Consider the following 16,438-nt stretch of genomic DNA (forward strand, 5'->3'; position numbering starts at 1 on the left):
AAATCATTGCCAATATTGTAATGATTGTATTGGTCGGTTGAAATTGAAATCAGCTTCATCGAAAGACAGGATGTAACTGCAGGTTGTGATAATAAAAGCTTTGATGTCTGTTTGGGAGGGGGAAAAGCAAAAACCCCCCACCATTTTAGAATGTTCCCCATGCCTCCAAACATGTAAACACGTAATGATTTTTAACAGTGTAAATACATTACCTCAGCATTTTTTATAGGGTTCTCAGCTTATGGAACTTGGAGAAATACAAACTTTGTAACCTGAATAAGAAATATGGATCAAAAATGTTTCTCTTTTTTTTTTTTTTTTTTTTTTTTTAATTTACTTGTTATGTTCAGGTCCTAGACTTGTTGAAGTATCTGGTGATACATAATAAGGATAATGAAAATCTGTACCAAGCAATCAAATGCTTGGATCCTTTTCCTGAATATCCTGCTTTCAAAGATTTGCGAGCAACTCAACAGAAAATAAAATACAGTAAAGGACCATATTCTCTTTTGGAGGTAATTATGTTTTAAAATATATCTCATGGCATAGTGTTTTTTGTAATGCAAACTTTCAAAAGAAAAACATTTTTCTAGCTATAGGTGTAATTGAGAAGGGTTTAAAGCAGATGTGCGGATTCTTTTTATTGACAGTTTCAGACACTGAGATATTTGTAGGTCTCCATTCTTATTTTGCATCTATTAATACTCACGTTGTGGACTGATGAGAGCCACTTCTTTACTTAAAGCCTTTGTGTGCTATATGTGCTTAATGCAAAATGTCATTTTTCAGGAAATTAATCACTTTCTCTCAGTTGGTGTTTGTGATTCGCTGCCCTTAACACGACTTGAAGGACTGCATTATTTACGCAAACAATTGGAACAATATAAAGATCAGATGAAGGATCTCCTGAAAAATTTCCAGGGTACTGACATCTGATTATGTATTTTATTTCTGTTGTATCTGGTTTTAGGTGTGTTCTAATTTGACATCGAATGTTTTCATTTGTGTCTTGTTTTTTGTATGTTTAACAATGTATCCTTATTATAATTCCACATGCAGAGAAGAATGACATTGAATATTCATGCAAAATCTGAAGTATCTTTAGCAGAGTATGTTATAAATATTATCTAAGATGTGATATGGCAGAGAGGATAAAATGCCCTTCCAGCTTTTGGCATGGGGCATATATGATTGTGAATGACCAGGATAATGTATAATATGAGTATATCGCTTTATGGCTGCTGAATGAGTTTTGTATATGAATATCCCTGTTCTCTTAAATGTCATGAAACTAGATTTTATTGAAGGCATAGTATGTTAGAAAGTAAAGCTCATGGAAGTTTCAGAATGGTAGGATTTAGTTCAGTTGAACCTTGCCACATCCCAGCATTGTTTCAGCCCTTGTTCCTGGAAACAGCAAAACCATTTTGTTTGGAAAGCTTATTTAAAAAGAAAATAACTCAGGCAGGCAGCAAATACGTAAGGAAATATCCATCTCAAGAGTTTATAATTTGGCAAAGTTAATTAGTCAACTGAAAGCTAGTCAAATTCTGTGAAATTCCTGGCAGAAAGCCTTGTTTTGGGATATTCCTTGGGTTCAGATTTAGAACAGAATGATGATATTAACTTAAGTGCTGTCAGTTGAGTCACGTAGTATGACTGTGCTGTTTCAAGTAACATTCTTTCACTTATGCTAGTATTTCGTGTATTTAATTATCATTTCTACATCAAAACACTGAAAATAGTAGCATTTGTGTGTTGTAGTTTTGAGGATTCTTTGGCATAGTCAAATGCATAGGAATTTTTTCTGTGACATAGTTTCAAGACATAATGAATAAGAATGAGTAATTTTTTTAATGTACTGTTTAATACCAGCTTGCTTGAACATTAATAATGCATGTTGACATTTGTAGATGAAAGTTACTAAAGCAGTGTTTTTAATATGTTCACATTACAAGTGTACAGTGACATTTTTGGGGTTCTTTTTTCTTTCTGAATGATAGAAAAGCCAGAAGATTCTGTAGTAGTGAAATTGGTGGTGAGCTTACTGCAGCTGTCCAAGATGGCAGTTAACCATACAGGTGAAAAAGCAGTGCTGGGTAAGTTAATTCATCCCGCAGGCATCCTAGGACTGTCACTGCAAACCCCAGGTTGAAACTGTGGCCATTCTCAGTATTACTTCCCACTGCTATTTTGCATTTGCTGCCAGAGGTAGCCATCAGGAATGTTAAAACGGGTGATACATCTTCTTTTCAGTCACTGTATTTTACAGCTTTGACTTTGACTAATAAATTGTCATCAGTTTAGACCCTGGTCTCTTCTATACTCAATGAAGAGTCATCTGCTGTTATATGGGTCACTTCATAGAATCATAGAATCATTTTGGTTGGAAAAGACCTTTAAGATCAAGTCTGACCATTAACCTAACACCACCAAACACATAACCAACCACTAAACCATGTCCCTAAGCACCACATCTACACGTCTTTTGACCGCCTCCAGGGATGGTGACTCCACCACCTCCCTGGGCAGCCTGTTCCGATGCCTGACAACCCTTTCAGTAAAGAAATTTTTCCTAATACCCAATCTAAATCTTCCCTGGCACAGCTTGAGGCTATTTCCTCTTGTCCTGTCATTAGTTACTTGGGAGAAGAGACCAACACTGGCCTCACTACAAGTGCCTTTTAGGTAGTTGTAGAGATCTTGAAGAGCACATACCTGAAAATTTGAAAGGCGTGGCTTAGTGAAAATTAAAATAGTTGTTCTCCATCTTAAAGACACTTCTGTGTCATTGAAATTATTCTCACTGTTTATATTGAGTACTTGATTAATGTTTGATCCAAAGCACCAAAACTAAAATCCAAATCCCCTCTTCCCAGAGTGGAGAGTTCCTCCTTGAAGGTGCCGTTTACTGAAATGAGATGTCTAAACTAGACAGAAACACAGTATATTAATATCTTTTTTGTCTGAAAGAGTAATAACTGGTAATTAAAAATGCTGAGCAGGTGAAGCTCACATTGACTTCAGTAGGTTACATTCTTCAACACCTCTGCAAGCTGTAAGTTTCAGCCTTTTCTGCATTGTGTTTCCTTAGATCGTTTGTTAAATTTAGTTCAAAACACAACCTGTATGTCTTCAGTCTGTTCTTTATTTGCTCTGGTGGTTGAAACAATGTTGTAGAAAATGGAAACATTTTCAAGACACATGGCAAGTATGAAGGAAAGAGCAGGGAAATAGATTTTGGTCTCTTTCTGACGAGAGTTAATATCCCTTTTTTTTTTAAATTATTTTTAAGGTCAGTTTGGTTTTTTTCTTGGTAGTCAGGTGTTTTTATAAAATGTTCTGTCTGGAAAGCAAATGAGGAACACATTGATACATAATTTTATGTGAAGTGTAGGTTAATTCTGACTGACTTGACAGGCTGCTGTCTGTATTTATCATATCCTTCGGGAATGAAAATTAGTGTCTCTTAGTGTCTGTGATTGTGACCTTTTGCACTTATCTGTTTCTGACAGAAGTAAAAATAAAATCCATATCTGATTTAAACTGCAAGACTGAGAGCCATAGGCACTAGAAAATTGAGTTAGAAAGCGTAACTGTATTATTGATGAGTCTTAACCTGCAAATTTGCACACCTGCAGTTTTAGTCATAAAGCTCCTGAAGTGATTATTTATAAATGTTTGTGGCTTTTTACCCCATAATAATCTCAGTTCTAAAGGTAGTTTATATTAATTGCAACTTTTTAGGGTAAGACCTTGTTTTAGTGTGCATAAGACTATAAAATCTCACTTGCATTTGCAGAGGCTGTTGGAAGTTGCTTGGGAGAAATTGGTCCCATGGATTTCTCCACCATAGCTCTTCAGCGTGCTGAAAATGCTGTGGATTCTAAAGCAGTGGAAGTACTTGACAATAGAAAACTTCAGTGGGTCTTCATAATGTTAACTCAAATAAATATTGCTTTAACAGATAATTGGTGAGTATACTTAATTATTTATTTAGGTCAAAGGTTAATAGGAGCCATTAAGTTGTACATTGTTCAAATCACCTCAGAGTAACACTCTGAAAGTGCTACTAACTCTAGTTACTGTTCCACCCTGTGCTTCTTCAAGGCTCATCTTACTTATCCAGTCAAGCTTAGATGTTTCCTAGAAATTCTCCAATTGAACTCGAGCCAGAGAGTCTCTTCTGTGCTGTAGAGGATAGCAGTGCTGTGGAGTAAATACTGAAGATTTGCTCTGTAACAAAATATGCAGTGGTGTATTCTGGTCCAAAATTTTCTGATTTGATGCACATTTTGTTAGATTGTGGAATTACTTGTCTTGTATATTTATAAAGGTGATATTGAAAATAAATTATCTGAATGAAATTAATAATAATGACATTGTGTATGTTATTTTTTCAGTATTGATGTTAGAGCTGCTGCTGTTTCCTGTTTGAAAAACATATTAGCCACCAAGTCTGGCAGTGAATTTTGGGAAGTTTATAAAAATGAAGCTGATCCCATGTTAGTCTATCTACAACCTTTCAGAACATCTAGGAAAAAGGTAGTTCTGATACACCTTATTTATATGGCATATGGGGTAGAGAAAATGTAAAAATATATTTTTTTAAAAAGTAAATTTGAAAGAATTTTGAGATAGACTGATGAATGCAAAATTTGGACTTTTCACCAGTCTGATTGCAAATATGATTGCTTTTGTGCTTCTCTCTCCCATTTCTGTTTCAGCATTTGTGGCTTCTTCACATAGGTAATTACCAATTTGACATTAGAAAGCTGTATTTTCATTATTAGACAGACAATTTTTAATTACCTACTTGGTAATCTAATACGTTCTTTATCAGGATTCCAGTATCATTTGATGCAAAAAATTAGTGGAAAATAGGTCAGAAAAAAAGATGCATAATTAACCACAAATCAGATATTTCCTAATTTTCAGACTTCTGATTTGTTACCTGAATGTGGTGTCTAATGTGACCTTGAGGATGTTATCAGTAAAATTTTATTTTTAATACTTTCAGATTTCCTTGGAAAACTTTACATTTACACAAACAAAATTGATACTGTCAATCAATTAAAGCATGGTCAATATTTGATATGTTTTAATGTGTGCAGAGTGCAGTATGGTTTTTTAAATGCCATAGAATTTATTTATATTTGCAACATTTTCCTTCTAGTTTTTTGTAGTACCTGCTAATGATATGGAGGCTCCTTTAGAAACTTTGGATGACACAAACCTGTGGATTCCTCTGGGAGAAAGTCATGAGACCTGGATCAAGCGCTTAACTAGTTCCATACTGGACAGTGGAGGTGTGCAAAATGAAGTTCTCCAGTTAATGAAGCCGCTGTGTGAGGTGAGCTAAATTATCCATGTGTGTACATGTGTATGTGCGCTGTGATGCAAAAAATATAGATGATTACTCATGTTGATGGCAAACAGTAATTTCTGCTATTAAGTTACTACTTTTTCTTGACAGTAATTCAGATACTTCGTAGTCAGATACTGCAGACACCCATAAAATACATCTTGAGATACAAGATTTGAGGGATAATTGTAAACATAGATGAACATGTATAACTACTTTAACTGAATGCCAGCATAGCCCTATTGAGTGGTTTAGTTTTTTCATGTCACATGTTTGTCTGAGTAGTTGTCAGTTTGGTTATAACCTGAGAAAGAAAGGCTTTAAGTTGTTTTTCTTAGTAGTTGCTGTGCGTGATTGTTTTCTAGGTGAAAACAGACTTGTGTCAAACTTTACTTCCATACCTTATTCATGATATCCTTCTTCATGACTCAGATGAATCTTGGAGAAATATTTTGTCAGTTCATATCCAGAAGTTTTTTACAGCCTGTTGCAGATTTGCCTCATCTAGTAGATCTGCTACACCTCCAAATTCTGATTCAGGTAATGTCATAATATTTTTGTTTCAGCTGAAAGAGGGATTCTGGTTGTGAAAAAATTATCTTCTGACATCGAATGTATGATGCACACTTGTAGGCAGACAGAATTTTAGAAGTTTCAGTCCAATTGTTTGATCTTTTTCAGTGGAGATTCTAGTAATTTTTAAGCTGTTTATTGGCAGTACCCAAGTAGTTTCTTCTGTATAGCTTCTTTCCTAATTCGCAATCATGTTTGTTACTTGCTGAATTTAGATGTGACCCAGTGTTGTGTGCTGCAAGACTGAGTATTGGACTGTTTCTTAAAATGACTAATTGGCAGTTAAATTCCTCTCTTATTCAAACAAGAGTGATTAAAGGTAGTTTTCACCTGGATTTTCCCCTTAGAAAAAAGACTAACCCTTGCTTTAGCTTCTGCCTCATGTTGATAATGGTCTCCGTATACATTCAAAAGACTTGTTCCATTCTAGCAGAATGAAAGGAAGTTGTAACTGAAAGATTTGCAACTGAGTATGAGTAATGCGGTAAGTTCCATTAAAAGCAAAGCACTTTCTAATCAAGCTGCCTGATGGCCTTTCCGATTAGATTGTGGTTGAAGGTAGCAGAAGTCTGTGTCAAAAATAAGATCTTTGTTTCTAGGCTATGGGAATGGTACATGCACTTATTTTCAGGAGCTGAAATAGTTTATTTGTTTTATTTGTGCGTATCCCTTGCTTAACACAAATATAGTACCTTTGGGTTAATATTTTTTTGTGCAGTAGCTATTCTGCTATATCTTCCAACTCCCTTCTTCAGTGACAGATCACCAAAGGAATGAGTCTCTACAATGTCTTGCAGTCTCTTTACAGGCAAGTCATGCAAGCTTCAGATTGCCAGAGAGGAAAAGGAACCCTTAGGATTGCAGGTTGTACTAAGAGTGGTGTAAATAAGCCTGATGATACTAGGTGTATTTTAAGGTACTTTTTATAGATGCTGAGTACCCTGTCCAGAAAGATTAGAGCAGTGTTCTTTCACATTTTTGGAGTCCAATAACAAGCTGTTCACACAATCCAGATTGTTCTTATTACTGTCCCACTTTGTCAGATAGAAAAGGATTAACAATTTCCTATTTCCTTCCTGTAAGCAGCCATGGAAACTACTGCACAAATTTATGCTCAGATGTACGGACTAATCCAAAATGTTCGTTGAAAAATAAGAAGGAATTTTTCCTAAGTTATATAAACTTGCAGTTAGTTCAGTGACACCAACAAGCAAATGATAGAGGCCTCTTCAAACGTTGCGATTCTATGCAAGGATCATGCAAGTTCTAGGGACTGACTGTTAATCTTGGCAATTTAAAGCATAACTAGTGTGAACATCATCACTGCTCTGCCTGAGAAACCAAACAAATCATGATTTGCCAACTGCCTGACAAGAGTCAGACACACCAAACTAAGAATGAAGAATATTTTAGACTTTGTGCATTGTTGGTCTGGCCAGAATTAGATGTCAGTTCAATCTGTTATTTTGCAGAAGAGATGTAATTTTTTTGTTATATTAACCTTTCAAGATAGATGTTCAGTTATTTCTCCTTAGAATTTCTATCTGATACCGTGAAAAAAACAGGCACCATTTTTGTTTTTTGTTTTCTGTCTGTAAGCTTCTTGTAGCAAGGGAGTATGAACACCATGCTGACAGCTTATAGCTACCATTATAGTCATTTGGTCTGTTGTTCAACAAATCCTAAAGAATAACTTTTTTCTCCCAGTTTTCTTGGCCAGTGCCTCTTCCTTCCCCTGACTCGTTAATACTTTCTGGTACCCAAATAGAATTAACTCAGAAATTTTCAATTGTTCATTGGATCAAATTACGAAAGAGGAAGTAGCCATCAATTTGGGGCATTGACTGTGCAGTGCCAATGAACAGACCCTGCCTGTGAGACCCTGTGTCTACAGTTGCAGGTAGCGCAGCACATGGGATGGATCTGGAGAGCAAAATGTCATGGTGCGTTAGGAACTGAGAGTCAGATGTCCCCACTGTATGTCTTTTGAAAGTTGAGCATGTGAGAGTTGAGTTATAAAGGAGTTAGTGTTCCTTCTACAAGGTCTTTGATAATAGTGGAAAGTAAGCATTGTTCATGTCTGTTTGTTGGAACACAGGAAATCACAGACTCATAGGATCATAAGGTTGGAATAGACCTCTGAGATCATAAAGTCCAACCTAATTGACCTAATACCACCATGCCCACTAAACCATGTCCCCAAGTGCCACATCTACACATTTTTCGAACACCTCCAGGGGTGATGACTCCACCACTGCCCTGGGCAGGCTGTTCCAATGCTTGACCACTCTTTCAGTAAAGAAATTTTTCCTAATGTCCAGTATAAACCTCCCCTGGTGCAACTTGAGGCTGTTTCCTCTCATCCTGTCACTTGTTACTTGGGAGAAGAGACCGACCCCCACCTCACTACAGCCTCCTTTCAGGTGGTTGTAGAGAGCGATCAGGTCTCCCCTCAGCCTCCTCCAGGCTAAACAACCCCAGTTCCCTTAGTCGCTTCTCGTAAGGCCTGTTCTCCAGACCCAGATACTTTTTTTACGTGGCTTTTGCTTTCTTAAGGGGAAATTTCTAGTTCTGCATCTTGATGTAGTGTAGTAGTAATCAAACCTTTGCTTATGCTTTCCCTATTTCTTGCTTCTTGTAGTTTATAGATTAAAAATGTCCAGAAAAATGAAAAAATTATGAACCCGATGACCAGAACACAACCTGTAGCCATCTGTTTGGGGTTTTTTTGGTGTTGTTCTTTTTTGTTGGTTTTTTTTTTTTTCAATCCAGAAGCAGGGCATGGGAATATAAATTCTTTGAAAGTAGGGGGGTGGGGTGGGGCAGGGAGATTGAGTCCACAAATTATTAAGGCAAAAGTAATTTGAAAGAAAATTGCTGTATAAAGCACTGTAATGTCACTAACATCATATAAGGAGGGGAAATACATTTTGGGACAAATTATTAATTTAATTTTGGAAATGCCATCCAAGGAAGTTTTTAGTTATTTTCTTGAGTAGAAAATACACCTTTTTATTTTGTAAATGGACGTGTTATGACAAATGTTTATTATATTCTTTCTTTTGAAATATACATCCCAGAGCAAGAAATCCATAATTTTAGAAGTTTGGATAAAGTGTCTCGACGAGCCATGCTTGCTGTTGTTGATTACTTAAGAAGACAAAAGAGGTGAATTGCAGCTTTCCAAAATGTTGCTTTAATTTAATTATGTCTGTTCTAAGATCTGTTACGCTCTAGATTAAGGAAGAGGGATGTGGTAGAGAACATGTCAGTTAAAAGAAGGAAGACCTAGTAGTGATCTTGCATTTGTTACAGAAATGATACAGCTGGCCTTATAGTCTTCTGACTATGCTGAAGGAGTTTATAGAAAACTTTTTGTCTGATAAACTTTTTGTGGTATGGGTTTTGGGGGGGGCTAAGATAAAATTAGCCTTTGGAAGGCTTTACAGTTAGATTGGGTTTATTTTGTTTAATGTTAGAGAGAAGGTCTGTTACAGCAATATTAAAGTCTATTTAATCAGATCTGTTTCAGGTACAGTTTTTGATGACAGCTTCTGGCTAGATCTGAACTATCTTGAGGTTGCTATAGCAGCACAGTCTTGTACTGCTCACTTCACAGCCTTACTCTACGCAGAAATCTACGCAGACAAGATAAATATAGACAAACAGCAGGAAAGGTACAGGAGGTTTGAGGAATGCAGTTTCTTGACATTTCTGGTAAAATGGCTCATGTTTTGTGTGACCCAGTAGTGTTTTGTTACATGAAAAGTCAAGGAAAACTTAAAACAAAATCCTTCAGTGTGTATATTGACCTGAAAAATATTTCTACCAGTCCTTGAATGTGATCCCAGCCTTGCTAGTTTGCTAGCTGTGACACACTCAAAATAGTGTCATTTTGACTTCTGACCAGGAAGTTTTCATAGTAGTGTGTATTCTGGAGAAACTTCATTAAAGCTAATGCTTCTGAGTACTAAAATGTATTGAATCTCACTTTCTAAATTGAACGCTTTTCAGATTTTATTTCTCATAATTACTACTATGCTAGTGGTTAAATTACTGCCAGAAGTGAGTCAAGGGTGGAAAGAAACCATAGAATGATGACCGGAATTGTATGGGTAGAGCTGAATGATCCTTGTAGGAGGGGTTTTCTTCTATAATGGACAATCATCTTTGTCTTCTGGTCTAGCCAGATCAAAATATGGAACTAGTTTACTAGCTCCATTTTGGTGATAAATAACTCTAAAGCAGTGAATGTGTAACAAAAGTATGGTTGTAAGCATATATATTATGTAGTTGCTTTTATTCTTTCCCAGAAGAGACCATTCTTGCTTCAGGCATTCACAAAAGCAATTTGATATAATAAAAGATTAGACATTACAAGGTGTTGATTTTTTTCCTCTGAAAAAATCACTTTGATGTTGAAATCCCTTGATGTTGATATTTTCAGTTCCGCTGATCACTTTATCATTCTGGTGGTGAGCCATTTTGAATAACCTGGGAATAAGACAGACCTGATCTTGCACTTCTTAAGTGTTGTTTCAGAATTTCTGTAGTTCTTTGTGTTACATTTCATTGAATTTTATTGGTTGAAACATTTCTTTCAGGTCGTCTTTTAAAGCAGCTAAGAGTTTGACGTTTGAGGAAGAAAGTCAAAGAACAACTATTAATATTTTGAATGAAAAAAGTAAAGAAGAAACTGGCATAAGTTTACAGGTACCTGTGTGTACTTCATAGTCTGAAAGCAAACCTTCTCATATAATTACAATTAACAAGTAGGTTTCATCTGAGCTGGAGGCCGATCTAGTTGAACTTCAAAAACTGTGTTTTAAAGTTCTCCTCATCCTCTAATTGGAAGTGAACTCAGTGGCCTTGTTGGACAAGTTAAATTGAGTATTCATTCGCCTGAAACACTAATTGAATGGCAAATTTTAAATTGCAGCAAAGCAGGCTTTGTTCTCCAAAAGAACTGGCCTCATGGTGGTAACCAGACCATTATTTTTCAGTTTGTTTTATCAGAGAGATATGCTCATAAAAAATCAGCAAATGTTGTAGCAAGTTGTAATAATCAAAACCAAAGTAGTGTTATTTCCTACCATTTATTTGATACATAAAATCTGATTTGGTAGCCTTGTCGAAGTTACATCTTTCTATAGTTCGTTATTCCAGAACTATGCTTGTGTGTCTTTAAAATGCGTTGCTTAGCTGGTATGCCTGGTGCTCATTCAGTACTACTGCCTTTTGCTTTTCAGCCAGTCCACCTCAGACCTACCGCTGGTTTTTTTAATAACTTAGCAGAGAAGTTAGGTAGTCCTGAAGAGTTTTACTAGACTACAAAACTTTTCTTCCTGTGGTGATAGCAGGCTCAGATACTGTGTAAAGGAAAATTAAGCAATGATAACAACATGTTACGTGTAAGGACTTGTGTGTATAGACTTACATGATATGTATAAATCTTGCTTGAACTGGTTCCAAAAGAGGTAATTCTTTGTTTTATGGTGTGCATTCTAGGACCTTCTCATGGACATATATAGAAGCATTGGAGAACCTGACAGTCTCTATGGCTGCGGTGGAGGAAGAATGTTGCAGCCATTAGCACGGTATAATTTATTAATGTTCTTTTGTTCTTTAAAGTCATTGCTTTCGTTTATTAGCAAGGAACTTAAATTGAAAACTTCTTGTTAACTTACAACAGGATAAGAACATACGAGCATGAAGCAGTATGGGAGAAAGCCCTTGTAACATATGACCTTGAGGCAAGCCTCTCTCCATCTACTTGCCAGGCAGGAATAATAGAGGTAATTTTATTTTATAATAGGAGATGAATGTAGGAATTGATATCCATTGTACTGAGAGTCATTTGTAGTAAATGCAGAATTGTTTTAGGACTGAAAGAGAGCTCTTTGGTCCTCAAGTGCAGGCCACTGTAATAGGCATCCAAACTGTATGATATAAGACAACTGAATATTTGTCCTGAAAACGTTAAGGCTTCTAGTCCTCTTGTTACCACCCATAATCCCTATCTTGGATAATGAATTTTGTGAAATATTTCAAAATAAGTATATTTAATTTTATACAGAATTTGGCCAGTTTCTAAAATGACAGGATATAAAAAGTAATGTAATTGGTTATTTTTCCCATCTTGTTCTTTAAACCTCTCCATTATGGCAACTGTCTTACTGAAACTGGTATTTCTGATAAATAAATAGAATTTATGTTGTCTTATTTTGGTCCCTTAAAAAGATATTGTTTTTTTATCCTGACAGTATTTTCACCAGTTCTGTAATAACATAGCACAGGTATATCTGTGTTTCCCCTATTCCATTTTCCTACGGTTCTTTTCTTTTCCTACCTCAAGTTATTTAGTATCGTTGTTGAAATTCCATTGTGTTTCTCCTTCATAATGGCTGCACAAGTAACCTGGATAAGTGGTCATAATTATAAAGTCATTATGGTCTTCAAACACATAGGAGTTTAGGAGTTGTAGGAAACTTTTCCAAATCCCCACCAGGAAAAACTGTTCATTAAGAAGTAAAACCAGTTTTGGCTTACTACCCAGCAGTGATGCAATGGAAAAAGGTGAACATAGTCAATTTGAAACATGGAATTTCTTTTCAAAGAAAGCCAGCCACAGTAGTAATGAAACAGTTTTTCCAGGGTTGCAGGTATCAATAGTGTGATTGGTAGTCTTATTAAAAAGTTTTCACCTTATATAATGCTGACTTTAGAAATACTTATGGTTCTGCCTTACCCACAAAGGCTTCTTTGTTTCCAAATGTAAAACAAAGCCTTTTAAAAAAAACAGTTCAGTTTATTAGAGAGGGAAAACCAACTTCCAGTAATTTTGTTAATTCCAGGCTTTGCAGAATTTTGGGCTTTGCCACACTCTTTCCACGTATTTGAAAGGACTGGAACATGAAAGCACTGAGTGGTCTGCGGAACTACAGGAAATACGCTTCCAGGCAGCGTGGAGGAATATGCAGTGGGGCCACATCTCTTCTGCCAAGTAAACCAACTTACTTTTCGCTGCTTCTTTAAGTGAAAGGCAGTGGTTTCAGTTCCAAGCAAAAAGATGACATTAGAATATAATTTTTATGAAGCAGGTCACATAATTCATCTTAATCATTGAATTGAATAGCAGTCTTTCTCACTTGGACCTGTCTGGTTTGTATGCACATCACTTCTTATTTTCCTGGGAAACTGTACACAGTTGATTCTTCTTTTTGATTGTTCATAACTATAAACAAATTTTCCATTTTTGACTCAGTAGATGTATTTTAAGTACATATGAGAGAAAGATAGTTTTTAATGTTATTAAAAATGTAAGTATTAATTACAAATTATAATGTTTTTAATTTAATTTATAAGCAAATAGGGAAAATATTACTCAGTAAGCCACAGGAGGTTATCAAGACCTGGATAAGCAAACACCAGTGTTGATTCATGGCTACTCCCTCATAAGGAGTTATCTCCTCCCTTGTGTAATGTTGGGTGCCTGGCACTAGTTATCTCATATGGCTGGCCAGGATCTAGTATGAACTCTGTCCTTTCCTAGTACAGCTATATCATTGCACATTTTAGGAAGAATACAGAATAGATTCACTACATTTTGGCAAAAGCAGAAGTTACGTGATGGAGTCTTCAGTAACTCCATCTACATTAACTTTTAGTAGTCAGGAGAATGGAGGATTTTTCTCCTAAGACTCCTACAGAGAGATGGGTCTGGGGAGCACAGTCTTGGTGTGTTCGTTCTATTTTCCTGCACTTTCTTAAGGTCATTATTTAGAAGCACCTGGAGGACTTCACAGAGATATCCTGTTGAAGGGCATATGTCATGCCACAGTCAGAGCAAACTTGATATAAGTGGTCTCTCTTCATTCCCGGGCTAGGGTCTGTATAAACCTTTTTGGTTATAAACCTCTCAGGCAAATAGAATATTCAGCTTTAATAGGAGCAGAAAAACGTGTAAGATGACAGAATGAGATGGCAGGAAAGAGGAGGGTCAAGGAGAATCGTATCATATCATATCATATTGTATCATAGAATGGTTTGGGTTGGAAGGGACCTTAAAGATTACCTAGTTCCAACCCCCCTGCCATGGCAGGGACACCTCCCACTAGACCAGGCTGCTCAAGGCTCCATCCAGCCTGGTCTTGAACACTGCCAGGGATGGAGCATCCACAACTTCCTTAGGCAACCTGTTCCACTGTCTCATCACCCTCAGGTGGAAAACTTCTTTCTTGTATCTAGTCTAAACCTGCCCTCTCCCAGCTTCCAACCATTACCCCTCATCCTATCACTTCAGGCCCTTGTAGAAAGTCCCTCCCCAGCCTTCCTGTAGGCCCCCTCAGGTACTGGAAGGCCACTATAAGGTCACCCCAGAGCCTTCTCTTTTCCAGGCTGAACGACTTCAATTCTCTCAGCCTGTCCTTGTAGGAAAGAAAAGTGAATTGGTGATGGTTTTAGAGGTCTTTTCCAACCTTATGATTCTATAAAAGGGCAAAGAAGAGAAAATTAAATTGAACACCATGGGTTTTTTCAGCCTTCTGATTTTCTTTGTTTTTTCCTTTTTAAAACTGTTTCTGAAGTTGAATGTAAAAGATGGTTGATTCTGAACTGAAGTTGCATATGTACCATAATATATATCTTTCAGCATAATACTGTGAGAAATGTGTTATGATTAAACTTTTATTGTGCAGTTGGTTTTGTATTGTATTTTTGGTACAATCTTGAACATGTTCTCCGTGTTCCAAACATTTTGACGATTACTATTTTTTCTTTGTTTTAAAACAGCAGCTTGAATTTGTAAAATAATTAATTTAAAATGTAAAGGGTTGTGTTATTATTTTTTGTCATACAGAACAACCGTCCGTCCAACTGCAGAAAATGTGCTTCTAAAAATACTCGTCATAAACATAAAATTGATGTCTGTGTAGAGAAATGTAATTTTCCTTTTATTTTGTGTTACTTTTGTTTTATTTCTAAGAGACGAGACAAGAAGACCAGGGTACCATGAATCATTGTATGATGCTCTTCAGTCTTTACGAGATAAGGAGTTTCCTGCCTTCTATGATAGTCTTAAAGATGCCAGGTAACTGTATGCAAATATTCTGCTGTTAGAAAGAGAGACAGAGTGTGTGTGTGTGTAGTCAAAAGTTACGTATAAAAAGACTATTATGGGGCTTTATGGGCTTAAATAAACACTCATGCATAGAATAAAATTAATGCTTCTCAACTGCAACTTAATTTCTGAGTTTTTTAACCTAAATTTGTCTTTTGTGCATATAGAATGTGTGCACTAATTGAAGGTACATTTCCTGTAGTATACATTCCTTACTTTACGATCTTGTTAAGTGGATTTGAATACTGACTGGTCTTCTTTATCTGAGCTTTCCCATAGGCTTTGGAGTTTATATATGCTTACTGCGTTTTCGTTTATTGACAAACTTAATTTTTTTAACTGTAATGGTAATACAAGATCATTTGGAACGGAATAGTTTTGCTTTTTAAATTCTGTTCACTGTGTGGAAGTTATGTTACGGATATTTGAAATTACTTGTGGATACTAAAAAAAAAATTGTACTATTCTCTATTAAATCCATAGAGTCAATGAAGTAGAAGAGCTGTGCAAAGGCAGTCTTGAGTCTGTTTATTCCTTATATCCAACTCTTTGCAGACTACAGCTAATTGGAGAGTTGGAAAATATAGGTCTACTGTTCTCCAGGTATTTATTTAATCTTGTTTCATACTCCTTTCTCAGTTTTCAGGATTTTTTGGTAATCAAGTCTAGCACAAAAATAAAATTACCTCAACAAATTTTATTCATGAGTATCTCAAACTTCATCTTAAAAATGATACAGGTTTTGCCTTTACTGCGTGAAGACACATCTAGGTTCTCATTATTTCCCAACTGGATTTATTTTTGATCTAGTTTTAATTATTTGATGCTATGCCAATATTGTATTTTAAATAATTTTCTTTCCTTTGGTTTGAGTTCCCTGGTGTACTCTGTCTATATCTCCTAGGCTTTACTTTACTAAAGTACCTGAGTCATCCTCTTCTAGTTTTCTTTCTAAAAATGTGTTCCATTTCCTTGACAATACCAGTATATTGAAAGTTGTTTCAGTTTCAGTCACTTTCTTCATGGACCACTATTACCATCAGTATTCTGCCTGAATTCTTAACATTGCTTTGTAATCGTAGGAAGGTATTTATCTCTGTAGCACTGTTAACGTTGATTTTTTTTTTTCTGCTGTAGTTGTATCAGTTTGGTAGCTCGTAGTCATCCTACAGTCATTTAACATATCCGGGACCTAATGAACCATTGCTATTTGCAGTTAATGCATCACCTAAGAAAATGATACATACAATGACAACCTAGACAGCTACAATGTCACAGTTTGGAATTTATTCTTATACTAATCTATATACAACCTATATAATAAAATAGGAATCTTGGTCTCTAATCTTTTATGTAGCCCCCTGTTTTGAATGCAGTTCTCT

The 16,438-nt window shown here is 36.0% G+C and overlaps 1 protein-coding gene across 4 annotated transcripts in view; it reads left to right on the forward strand.

Annotated features, from left to right (window-relative positions):
• Positions 1-16,438, forward strand: part of ATM (ATM serine/threonine kinase) — a 77,524-nt gene that overhangs the window by 33,945 nt on the left and 27,141 nt on the right. For 3 of the 4 annotated variants that reach the window (XM_086476077.1, XM_086476059.1, XM_086476067.1), the window contains exons 30-44: positions 351-515; positions 790-922; positions 2,004-2,099; positions 3,803-3,974; positions 4,404-4,545; positions 5,177-5,353; positions 5,731-5,905; positions 9,019-9,106; positions 9,460-9,615; positions 10,543-10,651; positions 11,447-11,535; positions 11,631-11,733; positions 12,793-12,941; positions 14,922-15,026; positions 15,540-15,659. In XM_086476077.1, the coding sequence (XP_086332203.1) occupies positions 351-515; positions 790-922; positions 2,004-2,099; positions 3,803-3,974; positions 4,404-4,545; positions 5,177-5,353; positions 5,731-5,905; positions 9,019-9,106; positions 9,460-9,615; positions 10,543-10,651; positions 11,447-11,535; positions 11,631-11,733; positions 12,793-12,941; positions 14,922-15,026; positions 15,540-15,659 (1,979 nt within the window). Of the gene's footprint in view, positions 1-350; positions 516-789; positions 923-2,003; positions 2,100-3,802; positions 3,975-4,403; positions 4,546-5,176; positions 5,354-5,730; positions 5,906-9,018; positions 9,107-9,459; positions 9,625-10,542; positions 10,652-11,446; positions 11,536-11,630; positions 11,734-12,792; positions 12,942-14,921; positions 15,027-15,539; positions 15,660-16,438 lie in introns of all 4 variants that reach the window. The other variant, XM_086476086.1, reaches the window with a different exon arrangement.

This window comes from Leptosomus discolor, chromosome 1, assembly GCF_034619465.1.
Source record: "Leptosomus discolor isolate bLepDis1 chromosome 1, bLepDis1.hap2, whole genome shotgun sequence".
In the NCBI taxonomy this organism is placed as follows: domain Eukaryota; kingdom Metazoa; phylum Chordata; class Aves; order Leptosomiformes; family Leptosomidae; genus Leptosomus; species Leptosomus discolor.